Below are 21190 nucleotides of genomic sequence, written 5' to 3'. Positions count from 1 at the left end.
TATAACACACATATACTGTATACATATATACATATATATATATATATATATATATATATATATATATATATATATATATATATATATATATATATATATATATATATATCCTGCAGCTCGCATATATATATATATATATATATATATATCCTGCTCCTGCAGCTCACCAAGCTGGCCCTGCAGCTCGGCCACTGCGTGGCCTTGCCCGCAACTCAGCTGCTGTGTAATCAATGAGACCAGCATCACTGATGATGTCAGATTTATGACATCACTGATGATGTCATCAGTGGGATTTATGACATCACTGATGATGTCACAGTGGGATTTATGACATCACTGATGATGTCACAGTGGGATTTATGACATCACGGATGATGTCACAGTGGGATTTATGACATCACAGTGGGAGAGAGAAACGGTTTTAGTCATTACTTTTAGTCAAACTGTTTTCTGTCTTTAAACTAATTCAGTTAGGCCAATACAGGCATTGGAAATTGGAATCAAGGTTGACAGGTTGTATCGTGTTGAAATTCGTAAAGCAACATTTAACTCTTAACACTTTTACTTTGTAATATCCGGATTCCTTACCAAGTTTGATAGCTCTAGCTTAGACTCTCCCATCAGTGTTAATTTTGGCAGCTATTTTAGATTTAGTTTTAGTTTTAGTCTTTAGACTAAAATGCGTATTAGTTTTCGTCAAATTTTACTAATTTGTATCCTTCATAGTTTTAGTCTAGTTTTAGTTTTTATCTGTGAAGATACATTAGGTAGTCGACGAACATTTTCCGTCATAGCTTTCGTCAACTAACACTGTTGGGCGTAGAGAGGTGGAGGGGCAATAGGACATGTGCGCCCAGGGGCCCTGTGGTTGGTTAGTCCGGCCCTCTCTGCCTGTGTCTCTTTCTCTACTTGGTCTGATAGAAGCGGGACATGGTGACGTACGCCTCGTCTTTCGCCTGCTGGGCGACTCCATACATCTCAGAGTAATTCTTTCCAGTGTTGTCGTCGGGTCGCAATTCAACCGTTCCGTCCCTGGGTTGGGGGCCGCCCGTGGGGCCCGGGGAAGGGCTCCTGCTCCGGGGGAGGTCTCCTCCTCCTGAGGAGTCCAACAGAGTGGACACCTCCGACTCGCTTGTACTCAGGCTAGAGTTGCCACTGTCAAAGGTTTCCCCGCTGGACACAGGCTTGGTGGAGTCGGTTGGGGCGAGGACATCAACGGTAGACGGCGTTTCAACTTCCTTCCTTCCTTCTTCCTTCCTTCCTTCCGTCTTCACCGGGCAGATCTTGAGGTCGCTGAACACCTCGGGGTTGAAGCTCCCTGGAAGGCCCTGCAGGTTCAGAGCAGAGAGACAGTCAAGTTCGGGCATCGTGGGTACTACCTCCACTGTGTTAATTAAGGTGCCAAAAATGGTTCTTCAGAATGATGCCATAGAAGAACCATCTACATTAATTTTGTTTATTTGTCCTTGTATTACCTCATTTGCAATTGCACAATATAATACTAAGGGTGGCTTTGGTTTATGCCGTCACCCACCATCATACGCATTAAGAACCCAAAGATGATAAAAGAAAGAAGATCAAATCAAATCATAACTAACCCAAAACCAAATCTGCAGTGAAGTGCGACATCTATTGGCTGGTCTTTGGTGCCAGACAAGTGATAGAACAGGTGATGACATCACCTGGCACCAAAGACCAGTAGAAGTACCCTATTTTCTTTACCACTAGATGTCAGGCTTGGCCACCAGATTTGGGTTTGGCTACCAGGAACGGTTCTTATATGGAATCACTCTGAAGAAGAAGAATTTTCAGTTCCAGTTTGCACCAGTATTTTGTGTGAAAAGTAAAAAAATACTTACTTTAGTTGGTTTGTATATCTGCACAAGAGTGTGTTTAGGCTGTGGAATGCTTGGACACAAGCAAGTGTGTATTCTGTGAAGGTAAAAAATATATCCATTAAATCGATGTATGGAACACATGCAAATGAATATGGAATATGGGCAACCAAGGAGAGATGGCCTACTTTTTCTTCCAGACAATAACGCTGCAAGCGACCAGCGACAGTGTGACAAGACCCACAGTCAAGTAATACAGCAGGACTGGCCTTTCTTCAGGGTCGTCTTCAGGATCTGAGAGAAAGAAAGCGAGAATGAGCTGAACATTCTCCTGTGGTGCCATAAAGCAAAACTGAATGTGTACAGAGTGGCGCGTTATTCTGTGGTGCCGTAAAGCAAAACTAAATGTGTACAGAGTGACGCGTTCTTCTGTCGTGTCGTAAAGCAAAACTGAATGTGTACAGAGTGACGTGTTCTCCTGTCGTGCCGTAAAGCAAAACTGAATGTGTACAGAGTGACGTGTTCTCCTGTCGCGCCGTAAAGCAAAACTGAATGTGTACAGAGTGACGTGTTCTGCTGTCGTGCCGTAAAGCAAAACTGAATGTGTACAGAGTGACGTGTTCTGCTGTCGTGCCGTAAAGCAAAACTGAATGTGTACAGAGTGACGTGTTCTGCTGTCGTGCCGTAAAGCAAAACTGAATGTGTACATAGTGATGTGTTCTCCTGCCGTGCTGTAAAGCAAAACTGAATGTGTAGAGTGATGTGTTCTCCTGTCGTGCCGTAAAGCAAAACTGAATGTGTACATAGTGATGTGTTCTCCTGTCGTGCTGTAAAGCAAAACTGAATGTGTACATAGTGATGTGTTCTCCTGCCGTACTGTAAAGCAAAACTGAATGTGTACAGAGTGATGTGTTCTCCTGTCGTGCCGTAAAGCAAAACTGAATGTGTACATAGTGACGTGTTCTCCTGTCGTGCCGTAAAGCAAAACTGAATGTGTAGAGTGATGTGTTCTCCTGTCGTGCCGTAAAGCAAAACTGAATGTGTAGAGTGATGTGTTCTCCTGTCGTGCCGTAAAGCAAAACTGAATGTGTACATAGTGACGTGTTCTCCTGTCGTGCCGTAAAGCAAAACTGAATGTGTAGAGTGATGTGTTCTCCTGTCGTGCCGTAAAGCAAAACTGAATGTGTAGAGTGATGTGTTCTCCTGTCGTGCCGTAAAGCAAAACTGAATGTGTACAGAGTGACGTGTTCTCCTGTCGTGCCGTAAAGCAAAACTGAATGTGTACAGAGTGACGTGTTCTCCTGTCGTGCCGTAAAGCAAAACTGAATGTGTAGAGTGATGTGTTCTCCTGTCGTGCCGTAAAGCAAAACTGAATGTGTACAGAGTGACGTGTTCTCCTGTCGCGCCGTAAAGCAAAACTGAATGTGTAGAGTGATGTGTTCTCCTGTCGTGCCGTAAAGCAAAACTGAATGTGTACAGAGTGACGCGTTATTCTGTGGTGCCGTAAAGCAAAACTGAATGTGTACAGAGTGACGCGTTCTTACCTGGATGGTCAGTGTGGGTGGAGAAAGTGACAGTCGGGCTCCAGTCACTCCAGCTGCCTTTGAAATACTTGCTTGGTATTGTTCGGACTTTGACATGGTACTCTGCATTTTTCCGGAGGTACTCCCCTTCAACTTTGACAACCTGAACCTCTGAGATGTTTTGTTGTGGCTATGCACAGGAAAACAGTGACGGACAATTAGTGTTGAACATAGATGAGAAATGACTGTATTGTATTGTTAAAGCCAGGATCAAATTTACAGTTCTGAAGGTATTCAACCAATTCAAATCAAATTATTCTACCAGTGGTGGGTTGCCGGCACTCCAGATGTCAAGCTGAAATAGTAGATTGTCTAGTTTCAGGTAGTCTTCTTCGTATGTACTTCGGAAATAAATCACAGCGTCGTTCAACTCTGGGTCAAAAGTGACGTTGCACACCTCAGGACTTCTCGGTTTAACTGCAACAAACAAGCAGGAGATGATAATCAGCATGACCAACTATGAGCTATGTGACATACTGTATGTCTCTGCAGTAAAACCACCAGGGCTTTGTAGCATGCTTTCACTTGGCTCTGTATGCACTGGCATTTCTGAAGGTGGAAAGTGATCAGTCAGAGTCATTTGGTACAGGAGCTACATGGCACATTTCCAACATCAACATATTGTCAAATTAAAGGAACACGCCAACATGTTGGGAGATTCACCTATTTGCCATAGGCTAGCCATTCCCACAGACTACCAGTCATTGTGCTAAGCTAACTAGCAGGAGGGTGTGTCGCTACTTTCTACTGCACGTACAGAGAAGAGAAGGATATCTATCTTGTCGTTTTACTATCGGGAATAAAATAGGCGAATCTCCCAAAATGTTGCGGTGTTCCTTTAACGGCTGTAATTACCAGAGATCGACAGAGTTTTGTTGTTTACATTGGAGGAACAGCACCCTCTTCCTGTTTTGTGTCATAAAGCAATCCAGCAGATTTCCCGCCAACCCTGACCCCGTGACACACAGTAAAATTCAGTCTTGAGGCTGGTAGATACTGCCAGTCTTCTAGCCTAGGTGATGTCTCAATGGTTTAATGTAACACGTCTCAAAATGAATGTGGTAACAAGTTATTATTAAAGGGGGACTGACCCCCCCAGATCTCTTGCAAAACGGTATTCTACTTGATTTGAAAATTCTGCAGGCAATATGGCCGCCTATACTCCCTTCTGTACCCTGGTAGAATTCCTAGCCCATAAACTAACATAACTTGTAACATACAAAATAAAACAAATAGTAATGTCTTTATTTGTTCTAGTTGGCTCGAGCCTGTTTCGTCCTGGAACCCACTCGCTTTGCGCCACAACACAATCGATTTGGGGGTGGACCATGCCAGGATTGGCCAACGCCAACGCCAGTGACCAGAACTGTCAAATCAAATCATCGACAGAGACGCTATGGCCCGCCTCCCAGTATTTTCAGTGTATCAGATATAGATAGATAGAGAACGTGCTAAATATAGCCACATTATAAACAACAAACTAACGCTGGTGATCCGTATGGAAACAGTGTTACTCGAAATGGTTAAAAGTTATATCAATTTGGTAATTCAGTGGTGTTTTACTGACATGTAACGTAACTAGCTAGCCGCTAACATTAGCCACAGTAGTCGATTACACATGATGCATTGCTCTTAAAGGGCTCGCGCCGCATGAACTACAGTAATAATCACATGAAAAAAAAAACATTTTTCACATGAGTGGGGCACGCGCAAATACCACAGTGACGTAACGATGTACCAAATCACCCATTCATTTGAGAGCACAAAAAAAAGCAGGTTTGAACCCATAGAGGGCACTTATGCTGCTGAAATGATAAGGGTTTGTAAAATTGTAACAGATTGGTCTCAAATGTGGACATTTTGACCAGAATCCTTCACATACCACCCCAAAATCCATATGGTTAAAAGCTGAAAAAAAGTGTTTTGGGGGTAAGTTACACTTTAATGTATGCTACATCTATAATAGTATCATCTTTAATAGTAACGTTTTTCCAAGTAGGATGAAATTGCCTAAATCATGCGAGTAGGCTACTACTATGCACCATTGCAGTGACCTCGAACCCGTCCCTGTGGGGCAGACTTCATGTTGGTATTTCCATTGAAAGACAGTATAGTTCATGGTGTGGAGAGACAAGAGGAGGACATCACAGTTATATGGTCTGCACCTTCACCCACCTCCAGAGGCTCAGATTCAAAGTCCAGGCCCATTCACATCTACACGTGTATTAACTGTGCAGACGCTGCATGACCAAGTCAGCATTTGCTCCAGTCCAACGTTACGTCAGTTTCAAGTCTTGAGGCCCAAGTGTCAGCTCAAGTTCTAAGTCGGTATTACAAAGTAAAGTCCAAGTCATTAATACTGTATCAAGTCTCAATTCTCAAGTCTAAATGTACTGTAGAACAGCAAGTCAAGTCACTTCTGAAGTCTTCCTTCTTCAGATGTTTTGCTGGTCACCAGTAGGATGTGGGCTGCTGTGCTGTTTGGAAATAGTGGTGGCTGAATGTATGGGTGTGAAAGTATGGGTGTGAACAGTCAATCTAAATTAAGGTGTGAACAGTCAATCTAAATTAAGGTGTGAACAGTCAATCTAAATTAAGACTATGGGTGTGAACAGTCAATCTAAATGAAGAGTCACGGCAAACCTGATCTACTGTACCCCACAGGCCTTCAGTTTGATGCATATGCTCCAAAGCAAACCTGATCTACTGTACCCCACAGGCCTTCAGTTTGATGCATATGATCTACTGTACCCCACAGGCCTTCAGTTTGATGCATCCCCACAGGCCTTCAGTTTGATGCATATGATCTACTGTACCCCACAGGCCTTCAGTTTGATGCATATAAACCTGATCTACTGTACCCCACAGGCCTTCAGTTTGATGCATATGATCTACTGTACCCCACAGGCCTTCAGTTTGATGCATATAAACCTGATCTACTGTACCCCACAGGCCTTCAGTTTGATGCATATCTACTGTACCCCACAGGCCTTCAGTTTGATGCATATCTACTGTACCCCACAGGCCTTCAGTTTGATGCATATAAACCTGATCTACTGTACCCCACAGGCCTTCAGTTTGATGCATATCTACTGTACCCCACAGGCCTTCAGTTTGATGCATATAAACCTGATCTACTGTACCCCACAGGCCTTCAGTTTGATGCATATGCTCCTGATCTACTGTACCCCACAGGCCTTCAGTTTGATGCATATGCTCCAAAGCAGTGGTTCTCAACCTGGGGTCCGCGGACCACCAGGGGTCCTTGAGGGGGTTCCCAGAAAATGTATGAATTGTTAAACTTCATTTACAAGAAGTTTACACCATTAGAGAATGTTAAGGAATGTTTTGATGATAGCTTCACTGTTATCTCTCGACTTACATAGTCATGGAATTCTGGACAAAATCATATCTGGGATTAAAAATAACAAATGTAGACTAAATTAGGCCCGGGGTCTTTGATATAAAAAAAAAAGGGCGGAGAATCATTGTGCTAAACCATCTAAATCTGATAATCGTGATTTAGGCCAAAATATCAATTAGCCCAAATGGCTCGTTTGGTATTTTATATACTTATTTAAGGGTACATTAGACATCATCAACTTCTTCCATAATCCACCCACACAGCCAAACAGCAGATCAATAGCCTAATGAGTATTCCAGTATGTATCTCTCAGCATGAAATCCTTCACTGAACTGTTGAACTGTTTGTGGCTATATACATGTAAATTAAATGAAAGTTTCACCATCTGAAAGTAAGAGTCCAGGGTCAACTTAATGGCATTCTCCAGGCAGGACATGTGTGTCACTTCATTGACATTTTAATCATTATGAATCATGAATAGTCAAACGTCATTGCCACAAATCAAATCACTATCACTATTACTGATCATTAAAGCGATAATAGCTTCTCTGTTAAATATAACTTGTTCCACATGCAGATAAAAACTGAATGCATGGAAATGAATTTGCATTTGTGAGGCCTGGAAGCGCCCCCCTCTCCCCCACAACCGCTGTGTGTGTGTGTGTGTGTGTGTGTGTGTGTGTGTGTGTGTGTGTGTGTGTGTGTGTGTGTGTGTGTGTGTGTGTGTGTGTGTGTGTGTGTGTGTGTGTGTGTGTGTGTGTGTGTGTGTGTGTGTGTGTGTGTGTGTGTGGGGAAGGGGGGTTTGCTGTTAAATCCACACTGCAAAACTATTATTATTTACCTATTTTCCTGAAGTCCAGTTTTCTGCGCATGGTTCCACCTCTTCTTAACTGAACGGTCAGGTCGTACTCCATACTGAGAACCAGTTCAGCGGAGGTGATGGTGTGTCCAACCTGTGTCACACACTTCATTGTGTCTGACATCTCGCGATGGGGGCTGTGAACAAAGTACACATGTCATTCGACTCCAGGACAGGGATGCACATCACATGAAAAGGTGTCCACATTACCACACGGTCATGCTCTCTATGTTTACATGAAAAGGTGTCCACATTACCAGACCGTCATGCTCTCTATGTTTACATGAAAAGGTGTCCACATTACCAGACCGTCATGCTCTCTATGTCATTGCCCTCATCGTCTTCGTCGTCCTCGCTGGCCCTGTCGGCGTTGGTGAGGCTGCAGGTGAGGCTGCTTCCCCCATAGAAAGTGAGGTGAGAGGTGCAGCTCAATCTGGACTCTGTGGGGAGAGACGACACACGGCAAGATGACACCCTAAGCCTTGGTTCACACCGGGTGCTATTCCGAAGCAGAGCTGAAGCTGAGCTGAACAGAAGCTGAGTGTCACGCTAAAGCCGTCACACAAGAAGCACTCTCTTTTCCTGAGCGCCTCGCTCGGCGCTGGCTTCCCCCTGCCCACAACTGCACAACTTACATTGACTTCATGCCTGGCAGCTCAGGTTCAGCGTGCTGCACGCTTGGAAAATAGAACAGAAGCCTGAACTATCGCTTCAGCGCAGCTTCAGCGTGGTGTGGCGTGCGGCTGGTGTGAACGGTCTCGCCTGTTAACAAGGACGCCGAAATGAAACTGCGTGGCTTCAGCGTGGCTTTAGCATGGCTTTGGTGTGAATGAGGGTTAAGTGTGCATTAGTGCGATCAAGTCAACTTTGCTCGAGTCACAAGTCTCAAGTCCCCCCCACACACACTACCCCCTGAACACAGCTGAATCCCCCCCCCCCCCCCCCACTGATATGAGCCCACTATTCATGTGTACTGTATATGGACTGCACTTGCAATGTTGTGATTTGTCTTTTAGATATTTTCCTATTTTCTTTTATCTCTGAATATTGATATGACCTCTACGCTGCTATGCTTACACTAAGACAAATTCATCATTATGTAATCTTGCATATTGTGGCAATAAAAGTGATTCTGATTCTGAAGTCAAGTCCCAAGTCTATTTGTCGATTATTACAGTAAGTCTAGGCCAAGTCATCAATGTCAAGTCTAAATGTACAGTAGAACAGAAAGTCAAGTCAGCACATGTGAAGGAGTCCAGCATCAATTTAATATCTTAAAGTTACTAAATTAATATCTAGGCCGGGGTTACCGCTTTCAACACCGGGACGTGTTTTGAAATCTGTTCCCCAGTTGTTGAGTTCCCTTCAAGGCAATGCGGCTATTATACGTTAGCCATGGAGCTAACGTAGCGTAATGGCGCCATTCAAGACTGCTGGTCCTAACCTCGCGTCACCAGGCTCTTCTCGGCGAGAAAGAGCCTGGCCTCCGTTCACAAGTGATTTTGTCACCCTGCCTGTTTCCGGCCTAGAGCCCGCCCTAGACAGGAAATAGCTTGTTAACTTGACAATTAGACACAACGAACCAGAAAATAAAACTGCAAACAACAAAACAAAAGATGGACGTACCGAACAAAGTTTTGAAGAAGTTCTTGTAGAAACATTGCGGATTCACAATCTCACATATTTTAAGCCAATACAGAAGCTTTACTTTTCAAACAAATGGCCAGTTGATGGAATAGTTATAACGCTAGTTGTCTGTCCGCTGTTATCGATAATGGAGGATCAAGTACAACAGTTGAAGCATCTCTGCTGCCTGTGCTGGGAAAGACATGGACATTGATCATAAGATTTCACATGGCGAGTACTCCATTGTCTTTGGCTCTCCAGAAACCTTCCTCGGCAGAGACTAGAAATGTGCTAACGCTACTATACAACTTGTGTTGTTCTTTTCAGACTCTAGCTAACGACGTAACCTCACCGCGTCAAGCTAACGGCAACAAAGATGTTTTTTGGCGCACTTATACTTCCGGTGTTGTTTCCTGTTTCCTTGGTTTACGCCCCCATGACAAAAAGCGGGGTGGAAGGTGCCCAGACTAGCTGGTCCTGCCCACAGCCGCTCAGAGTGCTCTCTCATTGGCTGAAACGCTCGGACGCTCAATGACTGATATACGTCTACATCGGTACACGCATGCGGCGACATATCGGTACAGCCCTACTTTACGTTCATAATTCAAGCAGCAATGCAATTGCACACACACTTGTACTGTCTCTGCTAAATCTGGAAGAAGAAGAACAATCACATAATACCCCTGTGGGTCCCGCCCACTAATTTACACACACACATACCAGGGGCTTTAGACCAGTGATTCTCAAAGTGGGGTCCGGGGACCCCCAGGGGTCCCAGAGGGGGTTCCAGGGGGTCCCCAGCAAAAGGGTGAATAATTTATTTTCACTATAATCATAAGTAACACTGACAGAATGTAGGACTATTTTGGTCATGGGTTTCAAACACTTTCTGCAATAAAACATCTAAAAGCAAAGGGACCCTGCGACAAAGTCCTATCAAATGGGGGTCCGTGGTCTCATTTGTGTCAGTTCCCTATAGCCTCCAAGCAGACAATGGAGTAAGGCTGGCTTCTCTGGTGCCTTACCTTCCATTGGAGGAAGGTATGTAATGTAGCGAGCAATAACTTTGATTTGTAAACCTGACATATTTGCTGGTGTTTATTAGATTTGTTGATCTCTATAGGCAGGCTACCGTATAGGCTCCTGGGTCGGGATACAAAAAGGTGTTTTGAACAGCCCCATGCTACGTGCATTGCTAAGTGTAGCATTCCACCTTTAAAGCCATCTCAAATAAGCCAATTGTCTGTGGCTAATTGCATTTTCTTTCATAGCTGCTGTTCTGCCCTTCTCGTGGTTTATACTTTTGATTCGTTTGGTAAGATTAATAATTGTAAGTAATACAGAATCATAATTTGTTGTCTTCTTTGCTTCTGTGGCCACTGGAGTGGCTGATTGTGCTGTGGTGGTGTGTGCTTTGGGGCTCCCCCTACGTGCCTCTTTCCTCACTGCATGTCATGTGTGAGTGTGCCTCTGTGTGTGTGTGTGTGTGTGTGTGTGTGTGTGTGTGTGTGTGTGTGTGTGTGTGTGTGTGTGTGTGTGTGTGTGTGTGTGTGTGTATTGCAGACAGTGGTGTAGTGGAGGGTAGATGCAGGTAGACGCCATCTACCTACTTATTTTTCAGACGGCTTTGCGTCTACTCACTTCTAAATCTCCTCCGATGCGCCTCCATTCAAGTTTTTTTCTCTTTTCTGCCTAAAGTCTCTGCCGGGCAGCCGGGCAGATTGAGATTCCACCACGAAACGTTGCATTAATACGACCGCAAGGCGACTCTAGGCGAGGCGGACACCGGAGCTGGTCACAGCCTGTGTAGTGAACGCCTGTGTCCACCAGAGGCGTCCCCGAAGCGGCGCTCCGCTCTGCTCCACTAAACAAATCGGCCTGTGTATCTTCGCTCCTCTCTTTGAGTCGCGTCAAGCAGCACAGAGCAGATCGAGCCGGGCAGGAATTCACGAGAATAATAAAATAAAACATCCTGTCGATTTTCGAAATAAAACCTGTTACTGTATGTCAAGAGAGAAACAGTCACACATTGGGGGGCGCAGTTTAGCCTGCTTTCTATAATAATGCATCCCTCAATAGACCAAATCACCGTGACGTCACCATGTAAACAAATTTACTTCCGGGTACCACTTGGGGAAGGCGGCAGGTTTAAATGTGCGTGTTGTCAAATAAATGCTGTCAAACCCTCTCGTTGTTTTCGGCCGACTACTTTCAATTTAAATGGTTAAACGGTTGGTAAACATGCTTGTCCGACGTATCTAGCCTTTCTTCTGTGTTTGTTTTATGTAGCTAGTGTTAGCTAGCTAATAATGTTTGTTTGTCTGTCAAACTCGCTGTTTTTTTGCAGACTCGTAACCTCGCGTCACCAGGCTCTTCTCGGCGAGAGCAGACTCGTTAACGTTACAGACAGAGCTACCGACGCCACGTTAATTTAATTTAGCGTCAAGTCTACTCTGGTCTGGTCCAACAGGTAAATAAGCTAGTCTGGTCTCCACTAACGTTAGTGAAAGTGTTGTTATGAATGATATTAAACAACAACACAACACGGACGAACCATTTTTGTCTTCTTTGTCTGTTTTTGTCTTCAACACGTCAGTTTGTGCCGTTCACCGCCATTATAATGTGTGGACCCAGGGGTACCCGGAAGTAAATGTAAACATCCCGCTGATTTGGTCTATTACTTGAATGCTTCCATTATTTTGACTACTTGGGTTCAAATTAACTCAGTGAGTTGGTTTGAAATTTGTGTATCAATGAACTAAATTCAGAAATGTTCATTCAATCTTTATTTAAACTCGACATAAAGAATCATTCAGAAATGTTCAGGTTATGGTAGCCTAATTGTTCTCATTGTTACAATGTAGCCTATAATTCAATACGAATGTTGTTGTTTTTAAGTATACCGGTAGAATATATACGGTATATATATATATATATATATATACACACACACACACACACACACACAGTCTACCCACTTCTCCAGGGACCACTACACACTGGTGTATTGTACATGCCTGGAGTGGTGGTAAGTACTTTTAGTCTTAAGCCTCCTTTTTCCCCTCCCCCTTTCTCCCTCTCTTTCTGTCTCCATCATATGATTGTTCAATCATGTTGTTATTATTACTACTGTAATTGCTACTGTTGTGTCAGCTAGCTTTAGCTAGACATATCCTCTGTGAAGTCCTCTGAGACATGCTTGTGAATTAGGGCTATACAAATAAACTTGACGTGACCTGACTTTAGTCTTGCACACCTAGTCAATCCCTCACTCCCCTTGGTTCCAGTGCCCTTTCTATGTAGTGCCCTAATTCCCCCTTTCTATGTAGTTTGGACATTTTAAAAGGTGCATTCTAGTGTTTTTGTTGTTGTTGTTTTTTGCAATTCAGCTGTTTTTAGTATTACCTGTTTTGTAATACATATTAACCTTTTGCATATTTGAATCTTGTCCGGACAATCTTTAAATAATTTTGAATTATTTTATACTTTAACGCCACATCTCTGCTCCCTAATTTGTCTCTTACATAAAGAATCTGTGTGGTTTATCTGTTGGCATTAAGCCATGGTATTACCTTGGGTTAAAATCCCTAGGTGGCGCTGTCAGTTACCTAGACCTGCTCACATATCTATATATATTTCTTATGACTCACCAGTGTCAGTCTCCGTGTCCCCACTCTGAGCCATCCCAGCGTCGAGCAGCAGCAGCAGCACCACGCAGCAGCCGAGCAGCATCTCTCTGCAGCCACAGATGACAAGCTCAGCTGTCTGTCTGTCTGTCTGTCTGTCTGTCACTGACTCACACACTGTCACTCTGAGGAATCAGCTGTGAGTTCTTCTTGTCAACATCGAGAGGAAGGGGGAGTGGCCACATGAGTGCAGAGGGGAGGGGAGAGTTGTTTGCTTACAGGATGTTCTTTTGAATTTAAAAAAAGAATCCCCCTCTCTGACAGATAGCTCTGTGGATTAGACTGGACTGATTATTGGAGATTGAACTACTGAAGGGAGATAGAGGGAAAGGTCAGAGGTCAGTTGGGGGGTCTCATATGAAAATCCAGTTTTTTAACCCGAGGCCCTTCACTGTGTACAGTAGGTTTTACCAGCTCAGTCGCCAGATTAAAATGTCGGCATTGTACTTTTTTAGAATCCAAACAAATGTACATTTCTGAACAAAAATATGTAGCCTATTTGTTTTACATTTCTAGATACGTGAATAATTAACGTTCAACCCGGCGACCTCCTATAATGTAATGACAGTCTGAGGTTTAAGTAAGTCAAAGTCGCGGTAGGAGCAGCGGTGGCAGTAGCGTTCCCGCGATTTGTTACTTTCTCGTCACGAGAGAGCTGGTTTGAATCCCGACCCAGACCATAACCCAAACTAGCCCAACCAAGTTGCTTTTATTGCCTAAATCCAACCACATTGTTTTACTTGACTAAACCCAACCAAGTTGTTTGGCTTGACCAAACCTAACCGGCGATTCCAGTCTTGGAGCCCGAACCGGGCAGGTAGCCGCGAGTCTCCCGCAACTTGCTACTGGGAAGTAGCGGTGGCTCCTCCGAGGTGGGTGCAGGGAGGCGGTTACGCTGAGCCCAGCTCAGGGAAGTAACCAGGAAGAGCCGGTGTCTGTGCCGGGGGACTGAAATGTCCATATTTAACATTTTTGTGGAAGGAAATAATATTAACATATTAACAAAATATTAACATTTCTGTGGATTCTATAAACGTACAAAGCTGACATTTTATCCTGGCGATTGGGTTGGCTTTTACCTGGGACACTTTTTAGTAGAAGACAGAAAAACAATCACAAAATATCACAATAATAATTGATTGGATTTATATAGTGCAGTTCTAGATACTCGAAGCGCTTCACATGAGGGGGAGGGAGCTCAACTCATCCACCACCAATACAATAGAGAGGCAAAGTAAACATCACTTCCTGCTTCAGCACTGTACCAGAGATGTTCTTCCGCAATTTATTTTCCCATAGACATTTAGTAAAATGCTTATAAAATAGTTTTACTTGGTCAAACCAAACGGTTCAACTATATTTAGAATCAGGAGAGACCATAGAACATTTCACTTGGACCAAAACTAAAAAATCTAAAAAATATTTTATTTAAACCCGCATTTTTTTACGTTTTGGTCTGATTGAAATGTTATGCGGTCTCTCCTATTTCTAAATATATCTGAACCGTTTGGTTTGACCAAGTAAAACTATTTTTATAAGCATTTTACGAAATGTCTATGGGAAAATAAATGGCGGATGAAAATCTCTGGTACAGTGCTGAAGCAGGAAGTGACGTTCCACTTTGGCTCTCTACACTGTACAACCACCACAATATATAAAGTGTTACATAAATTTGGGGGAATTCTTTTGAATCATGAACATACTAATTGTCTGAAATCAAATGGAGTTATCTTTGTTCTTATAGATGGTGTTTATTTAAACGTACCACCATGTATGACCAGATCCCTGATAGTGAAAATGACGTTCTGAACGTCGGACTTTCTAAACGCCCACAAGTTAAAAAAAAAAAAAGAAAATGACCTGGAACAACCATTGTAAATCAGTGATGTCAAAAACACCTAAAGTCTTTTCAGGTGAAGCGTCTACATGCAGCTCGACAACAGAGTCTTCCTGTGTGTAAAAAAGCTACCATGAAGCAGAAATCTAACCAGTAACCTACAAACCACTTCCCGTCTACTCAAGTGATCTGGTTTGTTTTCAAATGAGGCCATGTAGCAGTGCTATCTATCTCTGTATGTTAACAGCACCGAAATAACACACAAACCCAGGTCACCCCCATCCCAACAGCAACATGCCAGTGTTATGATGGTACTGTAATAACACACAAACCCAGGTCACCCCCATCCCAACAGCAACATGCCAGTGTTATGATGGTACTGTAATAACACACAAACCCAGGTCACCCCCATCCCAACAGCAACATGCCAGTGTTATGATGGTACTGTACAACAAAAGAGTATTATCGCCTGCAATTCTCATAAGCATCATAGGTATTAAAAAATAATTGATTTAACATTACACAGAAAGTACACAGGGAACGTATTACCAGTAGCCTACAGTACTTTAACATGGAACATCCTATAATAAGAATCTAAAGTGTCCGTCTCTGTGTGAGTGAGTGAGTGAGTGAACGAGTGAGTAAGTGAGTGAGTGAGTGAGTGAGTAAGTGAGTGAGTGAGCGAGCGAGTGAGTGAGTGAGTGAGTGAGTGAGTTAGTGAGTGAGTGAGTGAGTAAGTGAGTGAGTGAGTTAGTGAGTGAGTGAGTTAGTGAGTGAGTGAGTGAGTAAGTGAGTGAGTGAGTTAGTGAGTGAGTGAGTAAGTGAGTGAGTGAGTTAGTGAGTGAGTGAGTGATTAAGTGAGTGAGTGAGTGAGTTAGTGAGTGAGTGAGTGAGTGAGCGAGCGAGCGAGTGAGTGATGGGCCCTACACTCCGCCTGCGATAAACTCGCATGTACTCGCACTCGCCCAGTCAGCCCTGCCCCGCTGCTACAGCGTGGTTGGCTGCCTTGCTGTATTTCCGTCTTCAATTGGTCGATTTCACAATGGCCCCTCCTTCCCTCGCTGCCGTCTGTCGCTCACCAGCTTGCAAAGCATGCTGGGATACCTGGCGTCAGGACATCACAAGCGACAAGACGAGCGGAGGGGCCAAAACCGAAATAGACCAATTGAAGACGGAAATACAGCAAGGCAGCCAACCAAGCTGCAGCAGCAGGGCAGGGCTTGGCAGGGCGAGTGTGAGTACATGCGAGTTTATCGCGTTTGGTGAGAAGGGGGTCTGAGTGAGCGAGCGAGTGAGTGAGTCAGAATTGTGTTTGGCCTCAGCTATGCTAGTTTATGTGCGATCTGGCTGAATCTTTCAGCAAGTGTCAAGAGCACCCCCTGCGGGTGACCTTTTGAATTAGGTCTATTTTCGATGCGAGCTGGGAGCAGCTAGGCATGAAGTCAGTACAAGTTTCGACCAGCGCGGAGCAAAACTGACTGCTTCTGGTGTGAATGGCCAGGCTCCAGACGCTTCCGTGACGCGCTGCGACGACGACCTTTCTGGTGTGTCCCAGGCGCAAATGGGCAAACAATGGCTAGTTAGTGACCATAATGACTCAAGACAGGTTCAGCACCATGGAGAGCTTCAGAGTGGAGGAGCCCGCAGGTGAGCGGAGTTGTAATCAGCCAGTGAAGTGGACTATGAAAACCCTCTGGGGAGAGAGAGGAGAGGATGCATGACAACTCTGTGAGCGAGGCCTGACTAAATATCCAGTCACACAGGGACGGGTATTCTGCTAGTAATCATAATTTATGGATTGAATAACAATTTAGAAGAAATTAATTTTATTTTCAGGATAAAAATAGATGTACATGTAGCATCCTGTTTTTGAAGGGGTCAGAGATGGGAAAAGTACACACATTCTTTACTTAAGTAGAAGTACGGTTACTTAAAAAATGACAAATGGTTACTGATTCAACTTGTTTACTCAAGTAAAAGTAAAAAAGTACAGGCTCTATGAAAGTAAAATAAATGAACTGACAGTCCTTCAAGTCAGTTTTGGTGGCGTACAAAGTCCTTCATCACTTGTGGTAGTGGTAGGGAGTGGACTTGGTTCAGGCGATGTGTGCCCAACACTTCGCAGATCCGTATGCGACACATGTGGACCAGACTGCGAGGACATCTCTCGGCCTGCAGAAAGACCCTGAGCGCCTCAGGATCCGCCCTCTCCTCCAGCTGTGCCTGCTCCCATGTCACCAGGGCCGGGTCGGCGCCGTGGTCCAGCAGCAGCTGGACAAAGGCCGTGCTGAGGTCGCTCCGGCGCCTCAGCACCTCATCCAGCAAGAGAGAAGCCACCTCACGGGTCAGAACGCCAGCGGCCTGGAGCAGCACGCAGAAGCAGTCCAGGTGGTGGCGGGCGGCGCTGATGTAGAGAGGAGACCTTTCGAGGGTGTGACTGTCCATGTCAACAGCGGCACGGAACCTGATGAGTTCCTGCAGAACCTCCAGTTTTCCATCCTGGGCAGCACAGTAGACCGGGGTGTCTGGGTATGAGCCGCTTCTCCTGTTGGGGTCGGCCCCAGCCTCCAGGAGGATCCGGACGCAGTCTAGTTGACCGTGGAGCACAGCCCAGTAGAGAGGCGTGGAGTCTTCGTCAGCAGCTGGGTCTACCTGGGCTCCCTGTTTGATCAGGTAGTCCACACAGGCAGCATGACCCCACATGGTTGCGAGCCTCAGAGGGGTCATTGAAGGTGGCCACTGCCAGAGGCCAGCGTCGCAGTATCTCAACGAACATCTCTCATTGATCTGCCTTCTGAACTGGGCTTCCTGCAGCAGGTCCCTCAGTTTGTCCAGGTCTCCTGCGTAGGCGGCATCATGAAGCTGCCAGTTGTCGTGCCCTTGAGCAGCCATTCCTTCAGGTCTCTCGCAAGTGCGTCTTGCCACTCTGGAAGACAGACAGACAGGCCTCCAATTAATAGTAGTATTTGAAGACTATTAAAATACTTTTTCAATTTATTTAAAGTAATATGTGATAATCCACAAGTCAAAGGCCTTGGATAAATTGATTGTACTTGGCCAATGTGGTATCATCTTACCAGCGGACAAGGAAGAGGTTAAAGAGGTCTGCTAGGAGGTACATCAGTAGATGGTCAGCTAGGAGGTACATCAGTAGATGGTCAGCCCATTTGATGTCATAAGATGATTTTGGTCAATATGATGTCAATGATGACATTGTAATAGACATTGTGACATCATCAGTGGGACAAAAATGTAAACAGAGTCCACTTGCTCCCTTTTTATATAAGGACGATCTTACTGTTAGATAATGCTCCACCCTGTAGGACACTCAGTCTCCTGTGGGAGTGTCTCTCAGTAATGGACAGTGGTCATTTCTCACCTTAAAAAGACAAGGCAGACTTGAACAAGTGTAATACCATGACATATTTAGACTAGCACCATGCTTCCTCCAAGACATGCACAGGTTCTTTTCACCTGACAGCAGGGAGCTTCACCAGCAAGATGTTGCATGTGGGAGGATCACGCTATTCCCACCAGTTCCTTTCCGTCCTGAACAGGCGCCCGGACCGACCAGAGGAGGCGCTAGTGCAGCGACCAGGACACATACCCTCAATCCGGCTTCCCACCCAAGCCAGAGGTAACACGGGGCGTACGAACCTGTGACCCTTGTGTTGGTAGGCAGGGAATCTACCGCTACACTACCCGGACACCCTACATTGATGCAATTCTGAATAGAAGGGACGTTTACTGGATTTATACTTTACAAACCTTCTCCCCCAAAGGATTGAATGATGAGATTCCATGGCATGTTCTGACCCAGTAAATATCATTATAAATAGATTGTATGTGTTAATTCGGGATAAGCATGTTGTCATGGTAATAATTAATTGATGTATTGCTCTGTATTGCTGTCTGAGCAGTACAATGTCCTACAATCAGTTTTTTTTCTATGTATTTAAGTGTACCACTGTGTCAATGTTGTATTATTATTGTATTTTAGTGCGTGTCTTGGAAACCTGTTTGGGTTGGGCTCGACGAGAGCATGACACCTTAATAAATCAATCAATCAATCAATCATGGCGTTACACTTGTTCAAGTCTGTCTCAGTATCTTTAAGGTGATACATGTAAATCACATGTAAATTGAGCCACTGTCAATTATTGAGACTCTCCCACATGAGGGTGATTGTCCTACACCTGTGAACACAGAAAGGGTGGAGCATTGTCTATTTAAGATCATTGTTAAAAATGCTGTAAAACACACTTGACAAAGATCCAGGGGGACCGAAATGCAATGTCCTTCGAGACTCGCACCTGCGCCAGACAGTTGGATGTGCGAATATCTCCTTGTACGCACACAGGGATCTTTTTCATCTGTTCAAGTCAAACTTCACATAGGGCTCTACACTGTAACTGTCTTTTATGAGACGATAAGTTCTTAATTTGAGTTCATACCATAGGTCAATTTTCAATATACACATGCTCTCTTTATACATACAACTTTTCATTTCCCTTGAAACCACAAGAACCACAATGTACAGTACCTGAATATGTAGATCAGGGATTGTTGGAAATCAAGCTGGGTGGCTCACCATCTACTAGCTGGACTCTTCTTCATGCGCTACTTTTCATTTAAATGCATCACGCATATAAACCGTCCGTCAAGAACATGAACTCGCTGTAATACAGTTCCACTTACAAAGGGAAAGGGGGGACAACATGATTGGGTCTGAAACCAGATTGCAAAGGTGATAATTTATATATGATGATAATAATAATAATAATAATATATGATAATATTCTATCATATATCAATATTATTCTGATAATAATGTTCTGTAAGATCATTGAATAATTGAATATGTGTATATATATAGCCCCCATTTTATGAGAGGAGAGGAGAGGGGGATGGAACAGATATACGTATGAAGAGATACCCCGGGGGAATGTGTTTACCCAGGGTGAATTGGCTATCAGCCTTTAAAGCCCTGCTGCCCTGCTGTCACAGCACAACTACTACAGTGAGTACCGTAGATGGTCAGCCCATTGGATGACTTTAGCCTCAAGTCCATCTAAACCAGGACCACTGTTAGATTTGAAGTCACTGAGCACAGATAACACTTCTGTTGGTCTGATTTTGCTGAAGCTAAAGTTATTCACGCTCTGGTGTTGAAATGAATGATTAGATGTGTGGCAGCAGACACTTGCTTTCACGAAGTGAAATGTTGATTGAAAACTAGCAATATCTCAAGGTTCTTGAATGATGCGATCTTTTATTTTATTTGACAGATTTATTGAGGTCATTTGTTTTGGGTTATTAAAATGTTTGGAAAGACTGTAAGTGTCGACATAATAATCCTCTTTTGCATTTCTAGCTTTAGTTTTGCTTGTGTTTCTTAGCTGTCTGTGAGCTTCCCAATCTGCCCCTTGTGTTTCTGAATTGAGTCCAGGCTGATGAATTTATAGACGTATATAAGTATGTTTGTGGTTGGTTGGTTTGTGTAATGTACATTTCTGTCCTTGTCCTTCTGACGTCAATATTCTCCCTTCCTCTCAGCACTTCTCTATTTGGCTACTTTCTCACGTCATGTGTAAACCCAACAGGCGTCATATGGTTAGCAGTGTTTGCTTGTTGTTTCAGTTACTTGAGGTGGCCCAGAATGTAAATGTAAAGGTGGAAGTGTGGTTATGTACATTGACGTAATGCAGCCTTGCAGCCTAATCTGACAGCAGACAGCTTGAATGCCAGCTGGTCAAAGATGTGTATTTCTGGGGTGGTAAAAAAAAATTAGTTTCAAGTTTAATTTACTAAGTGTTTGACCCTGCACGATACACCAGCATAAAAACTGTTTTTAAACAATCGTACTGGACCTTCGTCAAATGTGTTTTTCAGCATTTTTTCAACAACTAGGGGGCCCCTTCGTGGCCGAAACCCTGCCCGCAGCTCAGCTGCTGCGTGGTCTTGCCTGCTCTATTAGCATGCGCTGCTCTATTGGCATGCGCAGCGCACAATTTGCTCAACTTCGCATCACTGATGACATCACTCACTGATGATGTTACCATGCCTATGACATCACTGATGATGTCACAATGCCTATGACATCATCAGTGCCTATGACATTAGCAGTGATGTCATAAGATGGTTTTGGTCAATATGATGTCACTGATGACATCACTGATGATGTCACTGGGGCAAAAATGTAAACAGATTCCACTTGCTCCCTTTTTATATAAGGACGATCTTACTGTTAGATAATGCTCCACCCTGTAGGACACTCAGTCTCCTGTGGGAGTGTCTCTCAGTAATGGACAGTGGTCATTTCTCACCTTAAAAAGACAAGGCAGACTTGAAACAAGTGTAATACCATGACATATTTAGACTAGCACCATGCTTCCTCCAA

General features: G+C 44.1%; 1 protein-coding gene across 2 annotated transcripts; it reads right to left on the bottom strand.

The window, feature by feature from the left end:
- Positions 1–140: 140 nt before the first annotated feature.
- On the bottom strand, positions 141–13057 carry il7r (interleukin 7 receptor). 2 transcript variants are annotated; one of them, XM_083639075.1, is made up of 8 exons: positions 12918–13057; positions 7946–8081; positions 7624–7778; positions 3681–3835; positions 3380–3548; positions 2024–2129; positions 1860–1932; positions 141–1328 (listed from the first exon to the last, which is right to left on the bottom strand). In XM_083639075.1, exons 1-8 carry the CDS (start codon positions 12997–12999, stop codon positions 906–908), a joined length of 1299 nt encoding a protein of 432 aa, XP_083495201.1. In that variant the 5' UTR covers positions 13000–13057; the 3' UTR covers positions 141–905. The 2 variants fall into 2 exon arrangements, with proteins under 2 accessions (XP_083495201.1, XP_083495202.1); XM_083639076.1 differs by lacking the exons at positions 7946–8081; positions 12918–13057 and adding an exon at positions 7899–7913.
- Between the last annotated feature and the right edge of the window lie 8133 nt (positions 13058–21190).

This window comes from Poromitra crassiceps (genome assembly GCF_964638095.1).
Source record: "Poromitra crassiceps genome assembly, chromosome: 6".
Lineage (NCBI taxonomy): Eukaryota > Metazoa > Chordata > Actinopteri > Beryciformes > Melamphaidae > Poromitra > Poromitra crassiceps.
The sequence above is the reverse complement of the archived record's forward strand: the minus strand, read 5'-3'. Positions and strand labels throughout refer to the sequence as shown.